Source organism: Polypterus senegalus, chromosome 1, assembly GCF_016835505.1.
Source record: "Polypterus senegalus isolate Bchr_013 chromosome 1, ASM1683550v1, whole genome shotgun sequence".
Classification (NCBI taxonomy): domain Eukaryota; kingdom Metazoa; phylum Chordata; class Cladistia; order Polypteriformes; family Polypteridae; genus Polypterus; species Polypterus senegalus.
Window position 1 is genome coordinate 43,298,152 of NC_053154.1, and position 23,696 is coordinate 43,321,847.

General features: G+C 36.8%; 1 protein-coding gene across 1 annotated transcript in view; it reads left to right on the forward strand.

The window, feature by feature from the left end:
- dennd2b (DENN domain containing 2B) overlaps nucleotides 1–23,696 on the forward strand; it is a 419,955-nt gene that overhangs the window by 229,775 nt on the left and 166,484 nt on the right. The window contains exon 3 of the mRNA XM_039748358.1: nucleotides 14,857–16,086. Coding sequence (XP_039604292.1) covers nucleotides 14,857–16,086 — 1,230 coding nt within the window. The remainder of the gene's footprint in view (nucleotides 1–14,856; nucleotides 16,087–23,696) is intronic.

Sequence of the window (23,696 nt, forward strand, 5' to 3'; positions counted from 1 at the left end):
TGCTATCTTCATTGTTATCTTGAATACATTTCTCTTTCTCACTTTAAAGGGTCCTTTGTAATCCCCTGCTTCTTGGCTTCTTAAGCCCTCCCCATTGTTTTTTAGCATTTTGCTTTGATACTTTATGGATCACCATTTCACCTTTTGGCTTTTTCTGCCACTCCTTAAACTAGCACTTCTTATACCATCCCCACTTTGCCTCAATTGCCAACTGTACCTCAGTGTTCTATCTCCTTTATGCCTTGTATCTTAGTGGTCTCTTTGTCCAGCTGCAGACTTCTTCTGTTGTTTTCACTCTTGATATGAGTGTTTCAGTAGATTTACTTCTTACACTCTCCTCATTCAGTTCTAAGACCTTCAGCTTTGTTACATTCTTCCATCTTACACTACTTTATGATCTTAAAGATCTCTGGCAAGCAAGCAATATTATGATGCACATTGTAATACAAAGAACACCATATCCTTGTCAAATTTCCTCACCAACAGATAGACTATCATGCTTGTTATACTGCCAAATTCATTCTCTATTTAATTATCAAAGGTATTAAGGATTGCATTGTAAAAGCTTATGATAAATAGTATACCTTCATCAGTACCTTATTCTATACATTAGAGCCCTTTACTAGATTTCTGGCTCCACTATCAGCTGCTTACAATTCTTTAATAAAGCTTTGATATTTAAATACTGATTGTCTACACACAGATCTCCCTAAAATGTGACTGGCAGCTATATATTGTGTACATATAGTACATTTTGAAACCCACCTAGTCCAGTTCAGGGTTGGAGGGGTTGGAGACCAGTAATGCTGGGCATAGGGAGGGAAATAACCCTGAATAGGGTGGCATTCTATCACAGGGCAGACATACATACGCTACGGCTAATTTGGTGTCAAAAGGAAAACTAATGTGCACGATGTTTTTGTTGGTGGTTTTAATAAAACTGGACTAACAAAGGAAAACCCAAACAGACAAGGACTTGTTGCAGGATTTAAACAAGAACACTGGGTTTACATGGCAGTAGCATTAACCACTGTTCCACTTTTGCCATATGTTATTAATCAGTATTTAATAATATAATTGCTGAATAAATCATGTAAATTGTAAACACATTTCCAAACAAGTTTTATCTTGTCCTTATATATAGGAAGTTACAGGGTGTGATAATTTCAGGAATCAAGTCTCTTTAGTGCTTAAGCATTTCATGCTGGTATTAAAATCATTCTGAAACAAATTACCTAGTATAGCTTGATTTACAGCCCAAGAAACAAGTTTCATACACTTATTCCAGTTTAACTCGCATATTGCTGAGAATGCTATCCTACTTCTTCATTTTAATGTTGTTAGGACATGTTCTAATAATGATAATCATAATACTTTTCTTCTGGGTTTTAGAATCCTCCTCAAAGAAGACATGCAATTTAAGTGAAGTGGTGATTTAAAATTCACCTCATGAATGTGTGACTGGACTATGTGATGGAATGCTATTCTGTGCAGGGCTATTTGTTGCCTTGGGCCCAGTGCTGATGGGATAGGCTCTGGTAAATGTACATGTAATATAACTTTTTATATGTATGTTTTTATGTATTTCATATTTATTCATATTTTTTTGACTGGGGGATATCTTTTTGTATTTCATTTTTGTATATGGATTTATTTTTGCAAGGTTAATTTGTTATGTCCTGTCTCTATCGTTCAAGACATGCAGCACTCCCATAAAACGCACTCAGTCATGTAGAAAATATTAATTACCTCCTGCAACACTCTAACATTCTTTGTCAGCCTCTAGAAAGCATAACCTCTGATAATCTTTGATAACGATAGTGAATTGGTTGACCTTCTGTGTTATAGTTCTAAAATGGTGATGCCTGGTCAGGTTGGGGCACATGCACTGATATGGTGTGTTGCCACACCCCCCACATTACGAAACATCTTGGGATCTTGGTTGGCAACCCCCCTAGGCAGACACGTGGCCTTTTCCTCTAGGCATGGTCCAACCACTCGGGTTCTCAACAGTGAGGATCCTGTGAGCTGGATCACCCTCAGGGAATTGCGCCACATGGCCATAGTGCCATAACTGACACTCCCTCACAATTCAGGTAATATGCCTCATTCAGAACTCTGGGAGCAACCGCTCATTCGATACAAAGTCAAACCAGTGGTACCCAAGGATTCTCCTAAGAGATACAGTACCGAAGGAGTCCGTTCTTTGTCTCATGCCACTGGATAGCATCCATGTCCCACAACCATTTAACAAGACAGGAAGCACCAAGACTCTAAAGACTTGGACCATCGTCCTTTTGCATAGATGTCAGAAGCGCCACACACCCCTTTCCAGTGAACTCATGAGCCCCCATGCTCTCCAAATCCGTCTACTTACTTCATTGGAAGAGTCACCAGAGACGTGAATGTCACTGCCGAGGTAAGTAAACCTCTCGACAAGGTTGACACTCTCTCTGCAGACAGACACACTGCTGATGGCAGTGCCTAAGAGTTCATTAAAGGCCTGAAACTTTTTATCCAGGACACTTGCAAGCCCAGACACTCAGACTCCTCGTTCAATCTCTTCAGAGCCCCGATCAGAGCCTCTGTTGACTTACAGCATCATCAGCAAAGTCAAGATCAGTGAATCTTTCTTCACCAACAGATGCCCCATAGGCATGACCATGTCCAACACCCAGTCCATGCAAGCACTGAATAGAGTAGGAGCAAGAATATACCCCTGACAAACCCCAGAATAAATAGAGAAAAATAAAACACAGAGGTTCTGCCACCACTCTGCACAGCATTCACAGTACCAGTGTACAGACTGACCATGATATTCAGCAACCTTAAGGAGATCCCACAGAGTCTCAGGATGTCACACAAGGCAGCTCGATCAACTGAGTCGAACGCTTTACGAAAATTGATAAAGGCTGCAAAAAAACTGCCAATATTCCTGTTTGCGCTCCATAGGAACCCTCAGCGCCAAGATGCTGTTGATTTGTCTCCCAAATGAAAGCAAATATTGCTTGCAGTGCCAGGAGGTTAGCCTTACCACCAGCCTGGAGAAGTTCATCCTGCATACCACAGATCCCTGCAGTCTCCCCTACTCTCAGTTGGTTCATCACCTGTGCAATATCAGTGAAATTGGGTGGTTCACAGCTAATTGGAGGATCAGCCTCAAGAACATGAAATTTTCTCACACCTTTACAAGATGTCCAGTGATGTATAAAGCTAAATGTGATTGTTTGCCTTTCTTAAAATCTATCACCAATTCTTTTGTTTGTTTTTTTTTAAATTTAATTCTATTTTATTACTATTATCCAGAAATGTTATCCCTATAAAGATAGTTAAATTGAAGCTGGTGAATGACGGTCAATTAAAAGAAAAGCTACCAAGCAATTGCCATTTGTTTTGTCCATTTTCCAGTTTTAGAGTGAGTAAACATGTGCCCAGTCTGAGGTACGTATGGTTTCAATTGGAAGTAATTAAAATTTGCAATATAAAACTAATTGAAAGACTTTGGGACATAAATCTACCTGATGGTCTCACTGTTACTATTCTGTACTCCTCCTCTTTTCAGCTTCCCCCTCCTGTTATTACTGCAAAGGACGTCTGCAGCTTATTTAAAAAGCAAATACTATGTGCTGCACTCCTGTTCCCCTTCCACACTCAGGTACTGTGTAGACCAGTTTTTTACAGTATTTGCAGACATTTTCAACTAATCTTACTATCTGTGCACTGTTCCTGCCTGCTTTAAGAACTCCATGATCATTCTAGTAGCAAAAAATAAAAGGTCAAAGACCTAAAGTACTACAGACCAGTAGCTTTAACCTTTGTGGTAATGAAGACGTTTGAACACCTTATTCTGAATTACCTCAAGAATGCTACAAAGGACTTCCTGGACCCATTTCAGTTTGCATACAGAGCCAACCGATCTGTGGATGATGCAGGAATTTAGGCATACGTGATGAACTTGTTTGTGGACTTCACCTGTGCTTTCAAATACAACCATCCCAGAGCTCCTGGATAAGAAATTCACCCAGTTTAACCTGCCTAATTCAATCAACCATTGGATCACTTTTTTGTGATCTGTTTTTGTTTATCTTTTTTATTGTGTGTTGTACTTGTATGTTGCAATAATACTATCAAGACAAATTCCTTGTACTCATTAGTGTGCCTGGCCAATAAACCGAATTCTGATTCTGATTCTAAAGTTTATTGAACATTTCCCTTGTGTAAAACTCTTGTGTATTCCATTAGCTGCTTTTTTGTTGTTTAAAAGAAAGTCACTAGACACTTAAAGAGCTAACCAATTAAATGCTGTACAAGCAAAAAACCTTTTTCATGTATCCATTCTGTTTTCACACCACCTCTGCTTGTAAGAGTCTAACCAGTATAGAGCTGACTGGCTTTTTCCCAACAACAGATTCTAACTCTTCCAAGTGCCTCTGGACTTTTTAGAATTGTAATCACTGACTGTTCAGCGATTGAACAAATTCACTATACTGCAAGGAAAACTAACAAAGACATTTTAGAAGTGACCAGGAGCAATGTCAAGGCACAAAAAATGTTGAAATGTGGTATTCAAAGGAATAATAGCCAAAGCAAAAACATGAGACAAAAATCATTGTTAAAGGTATGGGCAAAGACCAAAACTGCAACACAAAGAACAATTTTTTTAGAGATCAAAGCAAAAGATGAAAATGGTTTTGGAATCTGTCAATTCAGATAAGGAACTAATCTTTCTTTGACTTTTAACCCCATGGGGTAACTGGTTAGAGGTCACAACCTCCAAAGTCATGCATCTAGAAACACTGGACAAGCCCTAGTAACAGTAATGTAAGATAGCACTAACCATAACTAAAAATAATGATGGCAAACATGGTAGAAATAAATTAACACAATAAAAAGTAAGCTTTAGCTCTGAGGCTAGGGATCTGCACTGGCAATCGGAAGGTTGCCGGTTTGAATCCCGTAAATGCCAAAAGGGTCTCTGATTTTCCAGTCTGAACTTAAGCTTGACACAAAGGGTAAGCCTGGTATGCATATGGAGACATAAGTTTGATTCTCTCTTTTGTGTAACCTACCATAGCTTAGTGCCATAAGTCTGTTTATTTTTGTTTTAAGAAACTTTTCCATTTGTCGGTGGACAAAATACTCTGGTAGTGGTGTATAGGTAAATATGTTTTTGTTTTCAGTGTGCATTTTGTGATTATAACAAATTAAAAATATTTTTTTAATATGTGGCCGGGGGCCACAAGCAATCTGACATCCTGATCCAAGTTTCTGTATTACCCCGAACAAGAAAGACAGTAATTGTTTTAAACAGGAAGCAGAGGAGATTTGTAACCAAGTTAGTAACAAGATTGTCAAAACCAAAGACTGAAATATAAATTTTAGTTAAAAGTCGCTACAGTAGAATTGTTAATCAAGAATATTCTCACAAAATACACACAGGCTTAACTCTGGTAAATATGAAGTGTTTGTCGTGGCCTTTATATCTACAGATCAATTATGTCATCCATTGCACACTTCTGGGCTGATACCCTACCCAGGTGACAACAGTCACTCCACAAAGTGGCATTGCATGCAATACACAAAATGGAGTTTATAAAGATGAAAAAATAATCTAAGTTAAATAAATGATTAATTCAAATTAAATTCTAAATCCTCTTGTTCCAAAACCTAACATAAGAGTCAAAAAGTCCACCAAAATCAGTAATTAAACAGAAAAAAGAATTATAAGAATCTTATCCTAACAGTTTTGTTCCCTGATAAAACTTCCATACTAATTACACAAAAAGGGAGAGCTTTCTGTAATGGTCTGTCTTTCCTTCCTACAGTCAGATGTGATGATTAATGTCATCTGAAGTTCTATACAAAGTTCACATAAAGTAATCTTTGCTTTCAAACAGAGTCAAAGTATGTGCTTCTCCACTTTCTTTTTGATTTCATGAAGTTTTTGAATTTTCACACTCATTATAAATCAATCTTTAAAAATTTAATTTAGAGAAGAGACTGGCTTAGTTTGTAGTGTTGATTTTTTATTTGACAATGCTTATAATTTTATGTGTCGTATTAATCTCATCCTTCACTACTAACATTATGAAAACCAAATTTAGGCCAAATTTTCATGCTTAAAAAGGCAAAAAACTGTTACTGGCCGAAGATAGCTAATAGAATACATTTTTAAATATTTGATATTTGATGTCTTCGTTTCCTCACTATCCTCATGTGTCTGAACCTTACTTGCTGGTGCTTCCTCTCTCGAGCACATCCATTTAAAGCCTACTTCTCAGACTCTGTCATTTCGTTTTTCTCCTGTCAAAGTTAAATTCTGAAGCCAGTCCAGGATGAGAATTTATTGACACATACATGAAGCCACTTAGTACATGGAAAGAGTTGACTGACTTTCAGATGATTGTTGCAGTTCTTAAATATATTTTGTCAATATATTTGTCAATTTGAAGCATGTGATTAGTTTTATTTCTCATGTCCTTGCTAGTTACTGATAAACAGTACTCTTGGAGTCAGGATTTTGCTTCACTAGATTATACTGACTTTCTTATCAATGCTTAACTTTACAGAGAAGTAGCAGCGATACTGAGTCACAGATCAAGAGGCTTTAATTAAAATGCTTTTTAAGAGTACTAAAGGCAAAAGTGAGTAATTGACAAGAACAGAAGTCACTTAATACAATCCACATACTTCCCATGTTTGAATGTGACTTTCAGCATGACTTCTAATGCTGTTACTCCTACTTGTACGTCTCAACCTGTCCTGGCACTTCCTCTTACGATCCTGTCACCAAAGCCAAACTGATTAATCAGGCCAAAGCCAAACTGAGCAATCAGTTTGCTTGGAGGGATCAGACACGCACACACATGCACACAGACTATCAGAGCATAGTGTTTTATTATGTAGTAGATATATACAAGATATGTTCAAATACTTGTTCTAACTATAAAAGATTATAACATTCCCTGTTGTTCCAGTTGTGGTCCCTCATACTCATACATTGATGCTTACATGTACTTGGGTTAGTTTTGAACCAGTAACCAACATTCAGGAAAACAAAAGCATAGAGAAATATTTACGCAGTGCAGGCAAAGGGATAAATTGAAAACTACACATATGCAGTGACTGGATTTGACATCCAAAACCATGACAGTAGATCTGTTAGGTAGCCGCACTAATCATGGTCTCCCATGCGTTAAAGATATATTATGATGAAAAATATTACAATGTTTTTTTCTCAGAATGGAAGTATTCTTCTCTTTTGAAATATTTTGAAAAATGGTGAAATCTCTATTCTCCTGCAGATGAATGTGTTATGTTATAGTTGTATTATATAAAGGATGTCATGGTGACAGAATACTTGTGCTTGTTTTCATCTTGTCTGCATGATATTTCTCTTCATACTTTTGTTTCTTCCGACATCCCTAACAAGTGCATGCTGGGCTAATTACTGAATATAAATTGGCCTGGTGTAGGCATTTACTATTTATTTTCTGCTCTTGACTGACCATTATGTATCAGATAATCTTTGTGAAGTGATTATAATGATAATACCTCGTAAGTGCTTCACCAATATAATGATAGATAAGTTGATCGTGCCAGATAATAATCGAATCTGCATTTAATGAAGGGCAGCTCTTTTTGGTTTAACAAGTTGCCATCCATGAATTTACCATTCGTAAAGGTGAAAGATGAAATGCCCTGTGATACAACCTGAAAGTCTATCCGAGATTTGCTTGCTAACAGAGAAATGTAATATAAAATTGCAATACTGATCTGAAACTATTTTTCTCAGTTCTGAGTTGACTTTCGTCTTAGGCTGCTTTGCAAACACAAAAAGGCAGCTAGGTGCTAGAAGCTATTTGCAGAAAAAAGTGATCAATGTGACTTACTGGTTCTGAAGACTTTATGGTGGGTAGTTCATTGAAGACCTATTAGTCAAGTAAAATTAATTTTATTACTTGCATGTTTCTTCAGGACAACTGACAAAAATGCAATGCCAAATAATTAAATAAAATTAAATAGATAAATAAAAAGTATACAGGATATAGCATGCTGCATATTACCTATATACTGTATGTACAGCATATATAATTTCTCTCTTTCTACATATTTATAAGACAGTGAGCCTGGTATAGTGCTTTTGATTAATCAGGCGTATCAGATAAAGACATCAGTCAAATAGTAAGTAATAATAATATTATTAGGTCACTGGATCTGCTTACTCTTGAACATGCTAAGCACAATTGTCCATGAGTAAAACATCCCTGATTGTCCAAGAGTAAAACATTCCTGAATTAGATCAATTCCTGCTTCTCCTAATGACTTGGCTTTGGTTGATGGTCATTGCAACACACAATTTTACAGGAAAGTGTATTCTTTTAAACTGAAATGGGGGGCTGAGGTTAAGCGTAAAGTCCTCTTTGGAGTTACCAGGTCTGTACCCAGTGACTGGAGGTAGACAGAGCAGAATGGATATCCATGATGAGATCAGGTATGTTAGAAAACAATGCTGGTATGCATCTAAGTTCGCTGGTAATTAAAGCAAAAATTTGAGAACTACCAGCCCACTTCAAGCACCAGTGTGCAATGTGTGTTGGGCATCCCCATTCAAAGTAAGCAGACATACATGTAAATGAAAACAATTTTGGTGGTTGGTGGTGGGGGCCCATTCACCAAATACATAGATGCAAGTGTATATTACAATGGAGTAGGTCATGGGGGACCCATTAAATTTAAACTAGCAACATTAATCCAGGGGTATCTCTAGGATTTGCAGGTATCAGGGTCTTAACTCTATCTGTGATTGTTGCACGTGGTCTTACATGTATATACAACCTAAGAACCAAAGGGGATTGGGTTTTTTTAGGCTTTCATGCACAGTCCTAATTGTGTAATATTAATCAGTGACTATGTTGTATGTGACAAATAAAAAGACTGGGGCTTACCACTATTGTTGTGTATGTAATAAAGAAAAATATCAAGGGCTGGGCACAGGAGATCAAGGACTTAAGACTCTGAAAGCCCTACCACTCTCCAAATGCTACTGAGTTGCTCTTGGCTTGTCTTGAATCCAAGGACACCACTTCCATCTTTTCTTCTCTCTCCTTCCCTTTTTGCTTTTAGCAAAGCAACACATATTTAGAGCCTGGTATTGGCACTAGAGGTTTATAGTGCACTTGCTAACCACTGTACTCTGCAGCTTCCTTGAGCTTCGCCAAACTTTGTCCCACCATTTCAAACCTCACTGTATTCATCAAATGTTATCATGTCTTATTTTTTCCTCTCTAGGACACCTCCACTTAGTTGTTTATCTTGCTGTCTACCTTGTTTGCATAAAGCACGCTCTCAGTATAGTGTAGAGTATGTGCGTTAGTAAAAAATTAATAAATATCGACAAATAAAACATGTATGGACAAATAAAACAACATGGGTGGGCTAATTTTCTTTTTTCTGTAATGTCACCAAATGTCAATCAAATCCATCTAAGCACTTTTGAGATTTTGGGGTATTTTTTGTTTCTACTGTAAGGGGGTATCTTTGCAGGTACCTGCTGACCTAAATGTAACTATAGAGAATATTGATTTTGTTGATGAGTGAATGAGTCAGCCAGTGAACTTTGCATATATATATATATATATATATATATATATATATATATATATATATATATATATATATATATATATATATATATATATATATATATATTGCAAGAACAACAAAAGAAACAGATGAAGATTTGGGGCACCGTGGTGAATCCCATATAATTAGCAGGATGGAAAAAGTAGTAAAATAAAGTCTTTTCAGACATGAGTCTCAATTCCACTGGTTGCAAAAGCCTGTTTTTTCTTCAGGAGATCAGGAAGAAGTGGTATCAGCTGTTTGGGAACTGGAAGTGACATTATTGGGAATGTGACCGTCAATCACTACTTCTGCATAGGAAGGAAGATAAAAAGCATCAGGCATCAGCACCAACCCCTGATTAGCAGTGTAATTGGATTTGCATGAGCCTTGAAGTTGTCTCCTGAGCACAAGTGTGTGACAATATGTTACTGTAGCTTTGCAATATGTATTTGCAAGTATTTTGTATGTATGCTCTAAATATACAAGCTATTTGTTTGTGAAGGAATATTTTGACAAGAATAATAAATGTGCAAATAAAGAAATGCAGTGTGAAATGTAACAATAACTAAATAAAAACATAAAATGATGAAATGCTTCTTGAAATACTGTTTTTTTGTTGTTGCTTATTTCTTTATATTTTGTGTAAGTCCTGAATAGAATGAAGCTGGATGCTGGTAATATTGTGTGCTGCTTCACTACACTCAAATTACTGCTGCTAATGGAACATACTTTTTTATCTTAATTTTATTTGACTTGCTTTTTAAGGTTCGTTACCCTTATTTCATTTTTCCTTAACCAGCTTTCCAGACAATAATGAGGTACAAAGCAAGTCAGTACCTATGCTGTATAATCCATCATACAGTATGATATCTGTTTCAATAAAATATCTAAAAGAAAAAAGTGCTGTGGTCCACAAAACATTGAGATGGTGATCTCAGAAAAAAAGCAAACAAAATTAGCACTTTTGGAACCGTTTAGCATGACAGAATGAGAGCATTACCAAGGCACACAATTAAGTAGTTTGTTTCATTAATAGTAAGAACTTGTTTTGTCTAAACACAGTTTGAGACCACAGACTTAGCTGGTTTCCTCCCTTTACTTCTCGTTAATGTTTGGCTCCTGGTTAATAAAAAAGAAACAATAACATTGAATCTTAAAAATCAAGCCAATTAAAATTAATGCAAAATAATCTGTGTCATTAGCATAGCAATTGCTTAATAATTTTCAACATGGCCGGAATGAACAACAGCAGCCTTTTTGGTTGCGAGGCTTCCAGAAGAGTGATGGGAGCATGGGGCAGAATCTACATCGTCACACTGCTTTGGATCTTGGGCAGTTTCTTTTCATCTCCAAACTTTGCTCTTGTTATCACAGCTGATACAGGTTAATTTTTGTCTTGTTTGTCCACAAGACCTTTTTACAGCCATATATATATATATATATAAATATGTAATCTGGTGTGGTTAGTGCTGCTAAGTTACAATTTAGGATGAAGGAAAAGTGCTTAATAACATTACCCTATCACTCTCTGTATGGAGTTTGCACTCCAGCTTCCTTTAATGCCTACAAATTATTAGTTATTACACTGATTGGCTACTCTAAACTGTCCAAGTTTGAACAAGTATAGTTTTGTAATTTTACTTGAGAAAGGATTCATATCCATCAAAAGGCCCACACTCACACTTGCTCATTCATACCAAGTCATATGGAGTTTATACATTTTTCCCATATTTGCAACATTCATTGACATACTTTGTATTCTTGTTTTCACCATTTCAACTGGATGGTGAGATAACTGGCAAGTGCACCCTGTGAAGAACACGCAAAATATGCAGGGTTGGTTTCTTTCTTATGCCTAATGATAGCAGATGGTTTAGAAAATGAACCAGTAGATGGATGGACTTGGCATTGATCTACCATACTAGAGCCCACACCTCACAAGTATCCTACCTTTTATTAAATAAGTAATCTGGTCAAAACAGAGCAGAGTTTTATTAACTACCTTTATAAACCACCCAAATCTACAATCAATAAATTCAGCCCTGCCACATTCATTAAAAAGAGTTAAATTCTAAACTGGAAGTATAGCTAGGTTAAAGGTATAATTAAATATTTAATGTCAAGCTTCAACCAGTTGGTGAATGTCACACTGGTAACAAAGAAAATATCAGTCACAGGGTCCAAGTTGCTCCACACCTGCACTTAAAACTTACATAAAAAGAAGCTAATGGAATTTCAGTCACAGAACGCTTTTGCCATGTGGGAGTGTGAGGTACAGTTTTTGGTGAGGAAGTTGTGGGAATTTTTTTCATTTTAAAAAGAAGTATTTATTTCAGGATTGTCTTTAAAAATGACATAGATTAGAAACTAACCTAATAGGAAAAGTCAGCACCAAAAAGGAGAAATAATCTTACTCACAAAATAAGACTTACTATAACAGAAACAACAATGAATGTGTACACACACAACGTGAATGACATCATTATTAATTTATTTCAGCCAGCACTTGTACTTGCTTTTCAATTCAATTTTTTATGATGAACTATCTCCTAACCTCTCTCTCTCTATATCATTCTGATTTCATCCACCATAAAGAAGTTCACGTTTATTTTATTTCATTATAATCTCTAGATTATTACTATTATAAATATGCAATGGTTAGTACTGCTGGCTCACAGTTCTAGGAGAATAGTTTTAAACTGTGGTGTCAGACACTGCCAGGAGTTGGCATGTTCTCTGTATGTCTGGGTGGGATTTTCTCCAAGTACTCTATTTTCCTCCTATATCTCAAAGTAAGCATATTAACTGTCAGCTCTAAACTAGCCTTCAATGTGGCAGAGGGATGTAAATACAGTGTGTATATATGTAAAAGAAAACTGTTTCACAGATTTATTTGAAAGCACTAAAATCGTTACCAGCTCACATGGCATAGGGCAGGGAGTGTAGGTGGAGCATTATTTGTCTAAACCTGTATGCTGAATCATTGCCTGGGCTTCATCAGAGATTGCATTTACTATCCAAACTAAAGATGACGGAAGCGTCATAATGTCATGATTCAATCAGCTTGTGGGTGAAATTTCATAACAGGGCTTTACTTTCCCACTCTGGGAAAGAACATTTGCACGGTATTTGTCTTGCATTCTTCTGTAAATTCTTACAGGTCACCGAACTATTAAGCTTTCATGAGGTCAGAAAAGCTCTGGTGCAATACTGGAAAAAAAGAGTGTTAAATTGACAAGATTGGCTGTTAGGAAACTGAGCTCTGGAAGCATGCCAGAATTAAGGGATTTTAACATAGCATAGTCTAAGTTTGGGACTAATTATAATTACAGCTAACGTCAAAGAATGAGGCCTATTGGATTTTTCATTTGCAAGGTATGACTTTTAAGCCTTCTAATATTCCATGTTTGTTGATTTGTGAGCATTTGTGTAAATGTTTTACTTTAGTATTAAATATTACAGAACTCGGGTTAGCTGAAAAACTCTTACAGATATTGGGCTAGAACTAAAAAGTGATTAATATCTCACAGAAAAGTTTTAGTGCAAACTTTTTACAAACAATTATATAGAATGCCATATATTTTTCAAGTATGTTGGTGCCCTGATCTTTCTAGCTTTCTAAATTTCATTATTTATGATGCTTGTTGTAAATAAATGTTACAGTAATTTGTGACATTATGCAAAGTAATCCCATGCTTCAGGTATATGCTAAATCATACACAGTGATGGGAAATTCAGACATTCTTATTCTTTTAGGTTTTTTTAGATTGCTTACTGTAAACAAAAGGAAAAAAAGAAGTAATTCATTTTTAAATGAAAATAAAATAAATACATAAAAATATGAGAGCCCATAGTGTTTGCATGTTTTTTGTCAATTTTATAATTTCTTTAACTGGATTCACCCCCAAATAAATAATGTGCACACCATTAGGTTTTATTAGTATTTTTGAAGTTTAGATTTTTTTTAATTGACATACTGTATTTAGAATTGCTTGTTGTAATTTGTTTATAGGGTCATTTGTCAGTGAGATGGCACAATCTTGATTGAACCGCTGTTACACTGTCACACTGGCACTCCAATCCACAGCTTTTTAACTCTGGTTCCATCATAGGTAGCCCATTTTATAAAAATGTGTCATGCTTTCATGAAGCATGATGAATGTGGCGCTTACACTCTAATAAATGCTTATGAGAGAAAATACCTTCATGATTTACTTCACATCAAGAAGAAGAACAACAACAACGTACATAGCACATTTTCATACAACAATGTAGCTCAATGTGCTTTACAAGATGACAAAGAAAAAGTTACAAGAAAAGAAAAACAATTACAATAAGACAATAATATTAAATAATAATTAACAACAAAATAAGGTAAAGTCAGATGGCTTGGAGGACAGAAAAAACAAAAACAAAAAAAAAAACTCCAATTAGGCTGGAGAAAAAACAAAATCTGTAGGAGTTCCAAGACCAAAAGACCACTTAGCACCAATTGGGCATTCTACCTAACATCAATGTTCCTTAAACAGTCGTCTTTGTTTTCATACTTCACATGAAATGTTTAGAATGAAACTTCATGATTGTGTTGTCAACACATGGATCTTTTGTCCATGGTTATTGCGATTCATGTACATCCCAGCTGTTGGCCATGCCTACTGGTTGCCATTACCATCACTTGAAGTTTATTTGAATGCATTTCCTTTCGACACTTACTCAACACTCAGTTATTGAGCTGGCTTATCCTAATTTCTTGTTTCCCATGTATTCTGACTAGCCTCTATCATTTTTCTACATTAAAAACAAAAAAGTTAGTATGTGAAAATAAAAATGAGAAGAAATATGTCAAAGTTCAGTATTTTTTGTAAAGACTCTGTGCTTGTACTAACTGTAAACACTATATATGTATAGACTGAATTGTGTGCTGGTGCATTCTGACTGAAAGCAAATGCAATAAGGTAAAGCATGAAATACGGGTTGTGGGATACAAAGCATCAAGGAGGCAAAAGTAAACATGAATGAATGGACACTGTAGGTGATGTGGGGCGTCAGCAGGCCTCAGGTGACAGCTGGGTAATTGCTGTTGACAAGCAACATCGCAATGAGTTGTGAATTTCAGGCTGAGAATTCAGACAATGACAAGTCATGACTTAACGCTACTCACTAACTGCTTGTGTGAAAGGCACTTTTAAAAAAGTAACATCTGTTTTTTTTTCTTTTTGTACTATGCAGGTGCCATTCAGCATCTCCACCTCCTGTCCTTTCTCCAGCCAAAGTTCCTACATATCCACTGAGTGATAGTGAAGAGTTCTTCCAAAAGAGCAGATATGCCAAAACTCGATTCCTAAGTCTCTCAAACTGGAGTAACAAGAATTCAACACTGAGGAGTAGCCCCATACCTAATTCCGACAGTGATCCTCAGAACAGGCTTTTAAAATCTCTCAGTATTGGTTGCCTGGATACAAAGATTCCAAGCTGCAAAAACCTTGCAGAAAATAAAGACCAGAAAGAGAACTTACAGGAAAGCTCACCTTCTGATGGGATAAGCAGCAACCAGTTGGGCAGGAACACACTCTCCCTACGTTCTAGTGCAAACCACAAGAGTCTGTCTCTTAGCCGGACCAGCATTTCGTCTCACTCATTTGGCATTCAGAAAAGGATTTCTGAGTGGGAAGGCAGGAATGTAGCACCTTGTAAGATGAGTCTCTGCTTAGACAAGAGACCACTTGGAGAAAGAGTGGGCAGTGAGGGGTGTCCAAGCTTGCTGTCATCTCCATGCAGTGAAAAGACTTTTGACTTCAAAGGGGTTAGGAGAATGAGCAGAACCTTCTCTGAGTGCTCCTACCCAGAGACAGAGGAGGAGGAGTCTCTAGACAAAGAAACTCCCTCTAGGTTTGAAAAGAGATTGAGCAAGAGTGACATGCCTAACACTTTTCATCGCTCAAGCCCAAGAAAAGGGGCATCAGCTGTGCTAAACAGGATACAAAAAATTGAGCAGGCCCTGAAGGAAAGCCCCACTAGTGCTCCCCCTCAGTTTCCAAGCAGCTGCTATGGCACAGATAAAGTAAATAAGAAATCTTTCACTATAGGGACCCCTGAGGATTCTGAAAGCATTTCCACCAGCAAAAGGAGCAGTATCAGTTCTGTGATAACTGAGCCAGATTTATCACCTGGATCAGAGAAAATAACAAAAATTAAGCAAAGATTCAGTATGTGCTCTGGAAGATCTTGTAGTCCTGATTTGCTTCTGGGAAATCCAAGTAATACTGAAGTCAACCCTGTTCCAAAGCCTAAACGCACATTTGAATATGAAGCTGACCAGTGCCACAAGGAAATGCCAAATAATGGAATACCTCCCACTCAACTGACTGTTTCTCCTCCCCCACTCCCCTCCACTCCTGCTCCTCCTGTAACACGGAGACAGAAAAAGGATGGTAGCTTCCCCAGGAAGGGGCAGAACAGGTAATCCATATATGTAGATATTTCCTTCTTATATTTTTTGTTTCAACTTGTACCTAATTATCTGTAGCTCTGGTCTAGAGCTACAAATACAGAGCGCATGGATGGAATAGACATTTCTTGCTGCAGGTTTGCCCAAATTAGCATTGTGGTTCAGTTCTAAAGGTTACAAGACAAAGGAGGAAAGTCATTTGACCATATATGACATATTATTAGGTGAGGTTTTCTTTGAGCCTGAACATTTAAAAGATAGATAGATAGATGTCAGTCCATTGGTTTTCAATCGACTTGCGATGCCTTTTTGTAAGCAACTTTGGGACAGTGTAAATAAAGTACAGTAAAACCTCAGTTATCCGTCACTCAGTTAACTATCTGTGTCTGTTAACCGTCAGGGCTAAAAAAAAAAAACATTAAACATGCCAGCACCTATTTATTATTGTACTACTACTGCAATGGAGTACGCTGTGAGCTTTGCAAATTAGAACAACTCTCCCTTGTGCCAGCACCTAGTATTCTTCCTCAGCACCACAGTGTTAGTATAACATACCTTCAGTTTTAATAGCATTTCATAGCTTTTCTCTTTTGTTATAATTATTCTACTATACATTGTTATGGTCGATAAACATATGCGTGTGGTACTGGAATTGTCTCGAAAAACTGAAATTATTAAACATTTATGAAAAGGCGAAAGTGCTTCAAGTATTGCTTTAATTTAGGGAGTAGGAAGAACAACAGTGAATGATATAAAGTGTGATGCGGATAGAATTGAAAAACGTATAGAAAATGGAAACCACTGATGGTAATGTTATTCTGTATTAGTGTTCTTCTGTATAGTCATTTTTTTTTAATTCTGTTATATTATGTTTTGTTAATACTTTGTGATGTGCAGGCAGCTTGTGATGCACTGTGCGGGAGCAGAATTAATGCTGTCAGTGATGGGACTGGGTGAAGGGCTTCTGTTCTTTAAGGGTCTAACAAGCCTCTTAGGAGATGAGTTACAGGAGAAGTTAGGAGAAAATGAAAGGTGTGGCGGAAGGAAGTTTTAAGTAGGAAGTCAGGAGACAATAAGCAGGAGTGTTTGCAGTATAGAGAAAAATAGAATGCAAGTGGCAGGAGATAAACTGATTGGTAGGGAAAGCTTTTCTTTATTGTTTTGGAGGTGTGCTCCGTAACCCAGATAACAAAGTATAAGACAGGGCACTGTTTGTTATGGTACAAAGACTCCAAGTAAAACGTAGAAAACTCCAGTACTTCTGAGTTGTATTTGCTTATTATGCTGGTCGTAACAATATTATATGAGGTCATTAATTTTGTTAATACTACAGTTTATTATATATTGTTAATGTAGTTTTGTTTTGTAATTACAGTAGTAGGATAAAATGCATTTGTAAAAAGTAATATGAACTAAACATGGCATCATAATTTAATAACCATATTAGACAAAGCATATAAGCAAGCACAAAACTGGACTCCTATTGTTTCTAAGATTGATGTAAAAATAAATGGCTCTTTCCACTGCCCTCTTTGCATCCTTGCTGGTTTGGGTTGATATTTATCTGTCTTCCCTCCTCGATTGTTACCATATCTTTTTTCCTTTATTCTTGCCCTTTATCACATACTGCACCTCTCTATGTCCTACTACATCTCCTTGTCTCCAGGTAGTATCCTTCCTATTGTCCTATCTAATTATCAGACTCTTCACCTATTGTCACTACAACTTTGCTATTCTTTTTTCACCAGTCTTGCTCATTTTCAAGTGACAGCAGTTCATTTAAAATGTTTCTTTCTTCTTTTAATCTTAAACTCAATAATAATTCTTATATCTTAGTACTTTCAAGGTTCAGAGAACTATCATGTGAATTTAATGTTCTTGGTCTGGCAGCTGTTGTCTATCACTGCAGCTGGCACAAGAGATAGCCAAGTTTAAAAAGCACTCATTGATTAAAGAATGGGACAGGGAGCATGTTGATTGCAAAGTGTTTAATGTGCCAGCTTAGTTGTGATTAGTTTTGGGAAACATAAATGAATGCATAAATTAATGATCTCTCTTAAGATAAAGTTAACAGTGTGCTTAGTGTTTTGATGCTTTTGAAAAACTCCTCCAAAAATTGTAGTCCTATCAAGAAGATGCAGGAGCAGGCCCAAATTTTATTTATTCATGGGTAGGAAATGATGTTTTTGTTCCATGTGTTGTTTTCATTTCTGGGCCCAGTTTAAGGCATTATTTTTCCTTTTTATGAGATTGAATTTTAATTTTATTTTGCTTATTTATCAAGATGCCATCTTTGACACCATCATTTTGTATATTGTTGTAGTTAGAAACAAGTCTCGTAGTTAACGCGTGACGTCTGGAAGTTGATACTATGTGACTGCAGTGGGTTATGATAACAAAAATATCAAAATACAAGTGTTTGAAGGTTTTACATGTTTTTTGATATATGACTCTGGTTAGTGCTTTGGGTAATGGCATTTTGATTCCAACTTTCTGGCTTTGTACCTCTGTCCATTTTGACTTTCTTTTTCTCACCATCTCCTGACCTTTTTATGTAAACAATATTTTCTTTCGCCTGTTGTTTCTGCCTGTTGTGATAATCCTTAAAACAGGCCTTTCTGAAAACTTACTGTAAAGGAATCAGTAGAGAAAAGGACTGAGCATAGTCCAGGCAATTCTTTACAAGATTCTTACTTACATATGTGTCATTTCTAGAGATGAGTTCATGTATGAACAGAGATATATAAAGACTCCCGAGAAACTTGACTTTGTAGGCTCCCAAGAAATCCCTGGGTTATAGAAGTCATAAACAAAGCGAGAAAATTTCAAGGTAAAGCACTGAAATCCTTATCACATCCTTGTTTAATATGTGCTATAATGTGCATGATATCATTTTCATGTTTTAATATTACAAAACAATAATACTGTAATGATCAGACTGGAGATGCTAAGAGATATCTGTCTGGACAGCTACTAATCTCAGTGATTTAAGAAGGTGCAGTGCATTATACAAATGAAACATCTGAGTGAAAGTAAGAAGTTCCAGGAAAAAAAGTGGAAGGAGCGCAAGAGACAGGTTTGAATGTGGAAAGTGCCGGAATGGAAGCTCCTTTTCTCAGCGTTGGTGAAAAAGTGTAGGAGTCATACAGGGCAGCTGCAACATGGCTGTAGATGAGAAGGTGCAGTGTGGTATGCACGACCTGCAAGGGGGTGCAAGAGTGAAATAGTGGCATGCTTCTGGGCCCTAACACTGAAAAGGAAGGCAGTACAGAGGGATTAGACAAATCTGAGTGCAATTAAAGCTAAGGCAATCACAGAGATGCTTTTGTGTCAGCTTCCACAGGTAGTCCCATCCTCCTTATACAGGTTTTGAGCACCTGAGTAGCGTGTCACTTTCATTTCAGGACCCAGGGGCATAACACTGTTATTTCCATGGCGCACCAGTTAAAAAATACTTGTGTAGAGTATAATTATCAAGTTGTTGATGGTGATGAACAATTAAATCAGTCATCAGCAGTGCATTCAAAGTCAACAGTTGTTTTGATCATTTAATTTTTACTTTAACAAGTCAGTATCTCATATACTGTGCCAATTTGATAATTAATACATTGGCCTTATTTTCTTTTTGCCTTCTTTTCAACCTGCTATTTAGGAAGGCATTCAAATTCAGGCTTTACTTGTTCAAATAGTATTTTGTTAAAAGTTCAGGTTTCAGGTCATTGTTTAAATTTAAACTATGCCATTATTTTTTTAAATTCCTTTGTGTTGATTCTACATTAATTTTGTGATTCCATCTGTTTTTACTTCATGATTTATGTATTAATTTCATAATTACACATTTTAATGTTAGATGCGATTGTGATTAACTACTGTATATACATTTATGCAATTAATTAATACATTTTTAATCAATTCCCAACCCTAGTTTAAACCAATCATAAGATGCAACAAAAGATTAACTTTTTTTTTAATCCTTTAACATATCATTGTTTTTGAAAAGTGTACATAGTGAAAAGCCAAGCAAAATGACACCTTTTATTGGCTAACTAAAAAGATTACAATATGCAAGCTTTCGAGGCAACTCAGGCCCCATCTTCAGGCAAGATGTAATCCGATGTAATTGTAATATTTTTAGTTAGCCAATAAAAGGCGTCATTTTGCTTGACTTTTTACTACATTCATAATGGCTAATGTGGTACAACACCCTAGTACTGAAACGTTTATGCAAATGAAATGGAGCTTCAATTGGGGCGAAGGGCAGTTACTTTTTATCTAAGCCAAGAAGAAAATTGTCAAGTCTGGTTACTCGCAGACACTCTCTTGCATGTTCTTCACAGTTGTTATTTGGCACTAGCGGCCAGTTAAGTGAGAAATATACTTTGAGCTTGAGAGAGTAGGGCATGTATTACTTTATGCATATCTTGTAAAACTCAGCTTAGTGCAGCTGTCTGGAACAGTTAAAATGTGGTAATGTATGCATATAATGTACATGTATCTTTGCAACCTAATACATATATATGTACAGTAATCCCTCCTCGATCGCGGGGGTTGCGTTCCAGACCCCCCCCGCGATAGGTGAAAATCCGCGAAGTAGAAACCATATGTTTCTATGGTTATTTTTATATATTTTAAGCCCTTATAAACTCTCCCACACTGTTTATAAATATTCCCCGCAGAGTTATACAGCATAATCCCTTTGTATTCTCTTAGATATTAGGTAAGATTCATTGAAATTATGTATATAAACACACTGTTTATATACAGTAAAACCTAAATATTATTTTAAAGATATTGAGTGTCTCCGATATCACATGTTACAGCCATTACGATAGACATGCCACCAGCAATAAATACGTACAATGCAACAAAAATAGTATACAGTAAATGTGTGTGTACAGTGACACTAAACGTACGTACATGTACTAAGTACTGTAAGTAGAAAATTAATTATGGTTACTCACTAACAATGACACGATGACTTGTCCGATAACAATGAGTTTTATTTTACTGCACAACAAAGGAGAGCGTTACAGCCCTTAAAGGAGCCACTTCAGGCGATTGTGTAGCACTGCCGTTGTTCTTCTTCTGGCAGTCTTCTATCCAAATCCCTAAAGCAGATTCCTTCCAGACTACTGCCTTATTACATCCACTTACAACTTGTTTTGCACCCTGGTTAAAAGGACACTGCGGCCGTAGATCTTATATTCCTTTCCTACTTTTTAAATAAAATGAATTGTAGCCTTCAACAAATCCAAAACGTTTACCTTTTCGGCAATCGTTAACATCTTCCGTTTGCGCTTGTGCACGGCCCCTGAAGCAGTAGCAGATCGTTTTGGAGCCATAATGAAGGGCTTGACTATGCACAAAGATAAACACAAAAGAGCACAACTCTTTACACAGCGAAACACGTTGATGCTGAATGAGCGAGACGAGACTTCCTGGTTAACACTGCATTCAGCAAGCAGGAACTTAACTGCGTGCTCTGATTGGTTAGCTTCTCAGTCAGGAGAACTTAACTGCGTGCTCTGATTGGTTAGCTTCTCAGTCATCCGCCAATAGCGTCCCTTGTATGAAATCAACTGGCAAACCAACTGAGGAAGCATGTACAGGAAGTAAAAAGACACATTGTCCGCAGAACCCGCTAAGCAGCGAAAAATCTGCGTTATATATTTAGTTATGCTTTCATATAAAATCCGCGATAGAGCGAAACCGTGAAAGTCAAAGCGCGATATAGCGAGGGATTACTGTATATAGATGTTTATATATGTGTATGTATATATATATATATATATATATATATATATATATATATATATATATATATATAATACTAGCAAATACCAGAGCGGAGAAGTAGTGTGTTAAAGAAGTTATGAGTGTTGCTGTCATATATATATATACACACACACACACACACACAGACACACACACATATAAACATATACAGTACAGGCGTTTTTCTTAAGCGCGAATAAAGTGTTCAGCGTTTTTCTTCAGCTCTCTTTGGGAGCTCTTTCTTCTTTTCTACGTACTGCGGTCACAGTCAGTTCACGTGATTATGTGGGAGGCGTGATGATGTCACACGCAGCTTCGCCCACCACGGCCCTCAAGCTAACGTCCATTACAGTATATGGAGAGAAACAGGTTCCAGTTATGACTGTTATGCGTAGAATTTCAAAATAAAACCTGCCCATCTTTTGTAAGTAAGATGTAAGGAATGAACCTGCCAAATTTCAGCCTTCTACCTACACGGGAAGTTGGAGAATTAGTGATGAGTGAGTGAGTGAGACAGTGAGGGCTTTGCCTTTTATTAGTATAGATATATATATATACAGTGCATCCGGAAAGTATTCACAGTGCATCACTTTTTCCACATTTTGTTATGTTACAGCCTTATTCCAAAATGGATTAAATTCATTTTTTTCCTGAGAATTCTACACACAACACCCCATAATGACAACGTGAAAAAAAGTTTACTTGAGGTTTTTGCAGATTTATTAAAAATAATATTTTGAATGAATATTTTTATTAATAAAAAAGTAAACATTTTTAGACTGAACGAAAATATGTAAAAAATTAATTGTTAAGGATCTCTCTGTATACCACGTTGTCAGTTCGGCCCTCTGGTTGTAATATGACTAAGCTGTGTGCTGAGCTCACTCTTGAGCATGCAACATACAGTTGGCCATGTGAAAAGCAATCCCGCCTCAAATCAATGCCAACCTTTTGTAGTGTTTGTCCCTGAGACTTATTAATTGTCATTGCGAAGCAGAGCCTTACTGGAAATTGAACGCGTTTGAATTGAAATGGGAGATTAGATGGTATAACGGGGATGCGAGGAATAAAAACTGTGTCACCTGAGGCACTGCCAGTAAATATAGTTGCTTCAATTAGGTTGTTTTGTAGAGATGTGACCTGAAGTCTTGTGCCGTTACAAAGTTTCGGTGGTTGTAAGTTTCTGCTTCCTTGGCGAAGGTCGTAAACGAAAGAAGACACCGCAGTGAACACAGAAGAGAACCCGTGGATTAAATAAAACCTACACAATAACTGTAACAATCGTAACAAATGAACAATAAAATAGAAGAGAACCCGTGAATTAAATAAAAAGGTTGCTTCGATAGTGAAACAAGGAAAAAGCACTTTCTTATATGTCATTCGTTTTTAAAACAGTGCAGAAGCTGTGAGAAAGCTGCTTCCTTAGCGAAGCTCGTAAACGAAAGAAGGCACCGCAGTGAACACAGAAGAGAACCCGTGGATTAAATAAAACCTACACAATAACTATAAAAATTGTAACAAATGAACAATGAAACACCGGAGAACCCGTGGATTAAATAAAAAGGCTGCTTCGTTGGCGAAGCAAGGAAAAAGGACTTTCTTATATATCGTTCGTTTATAAAACAGTTCAGAAGCTCTGAGAAAGCTGCTTCCTTCGCAAAGTAAGGAAACGACTGAAGAGACGGCGGGGACGCGGTGTGTTCGGCAAGGCAGCTGAAGCGCTGCATTATGGGATCTGTAGTTTATTGTGTTACCAGTGCTTCATATCCCCTGGCCATTAATAACAATAATACAGTATATAAAATCTCGCGGGCCGGATATAATTGCACGCCGGGCCGGATGTTGC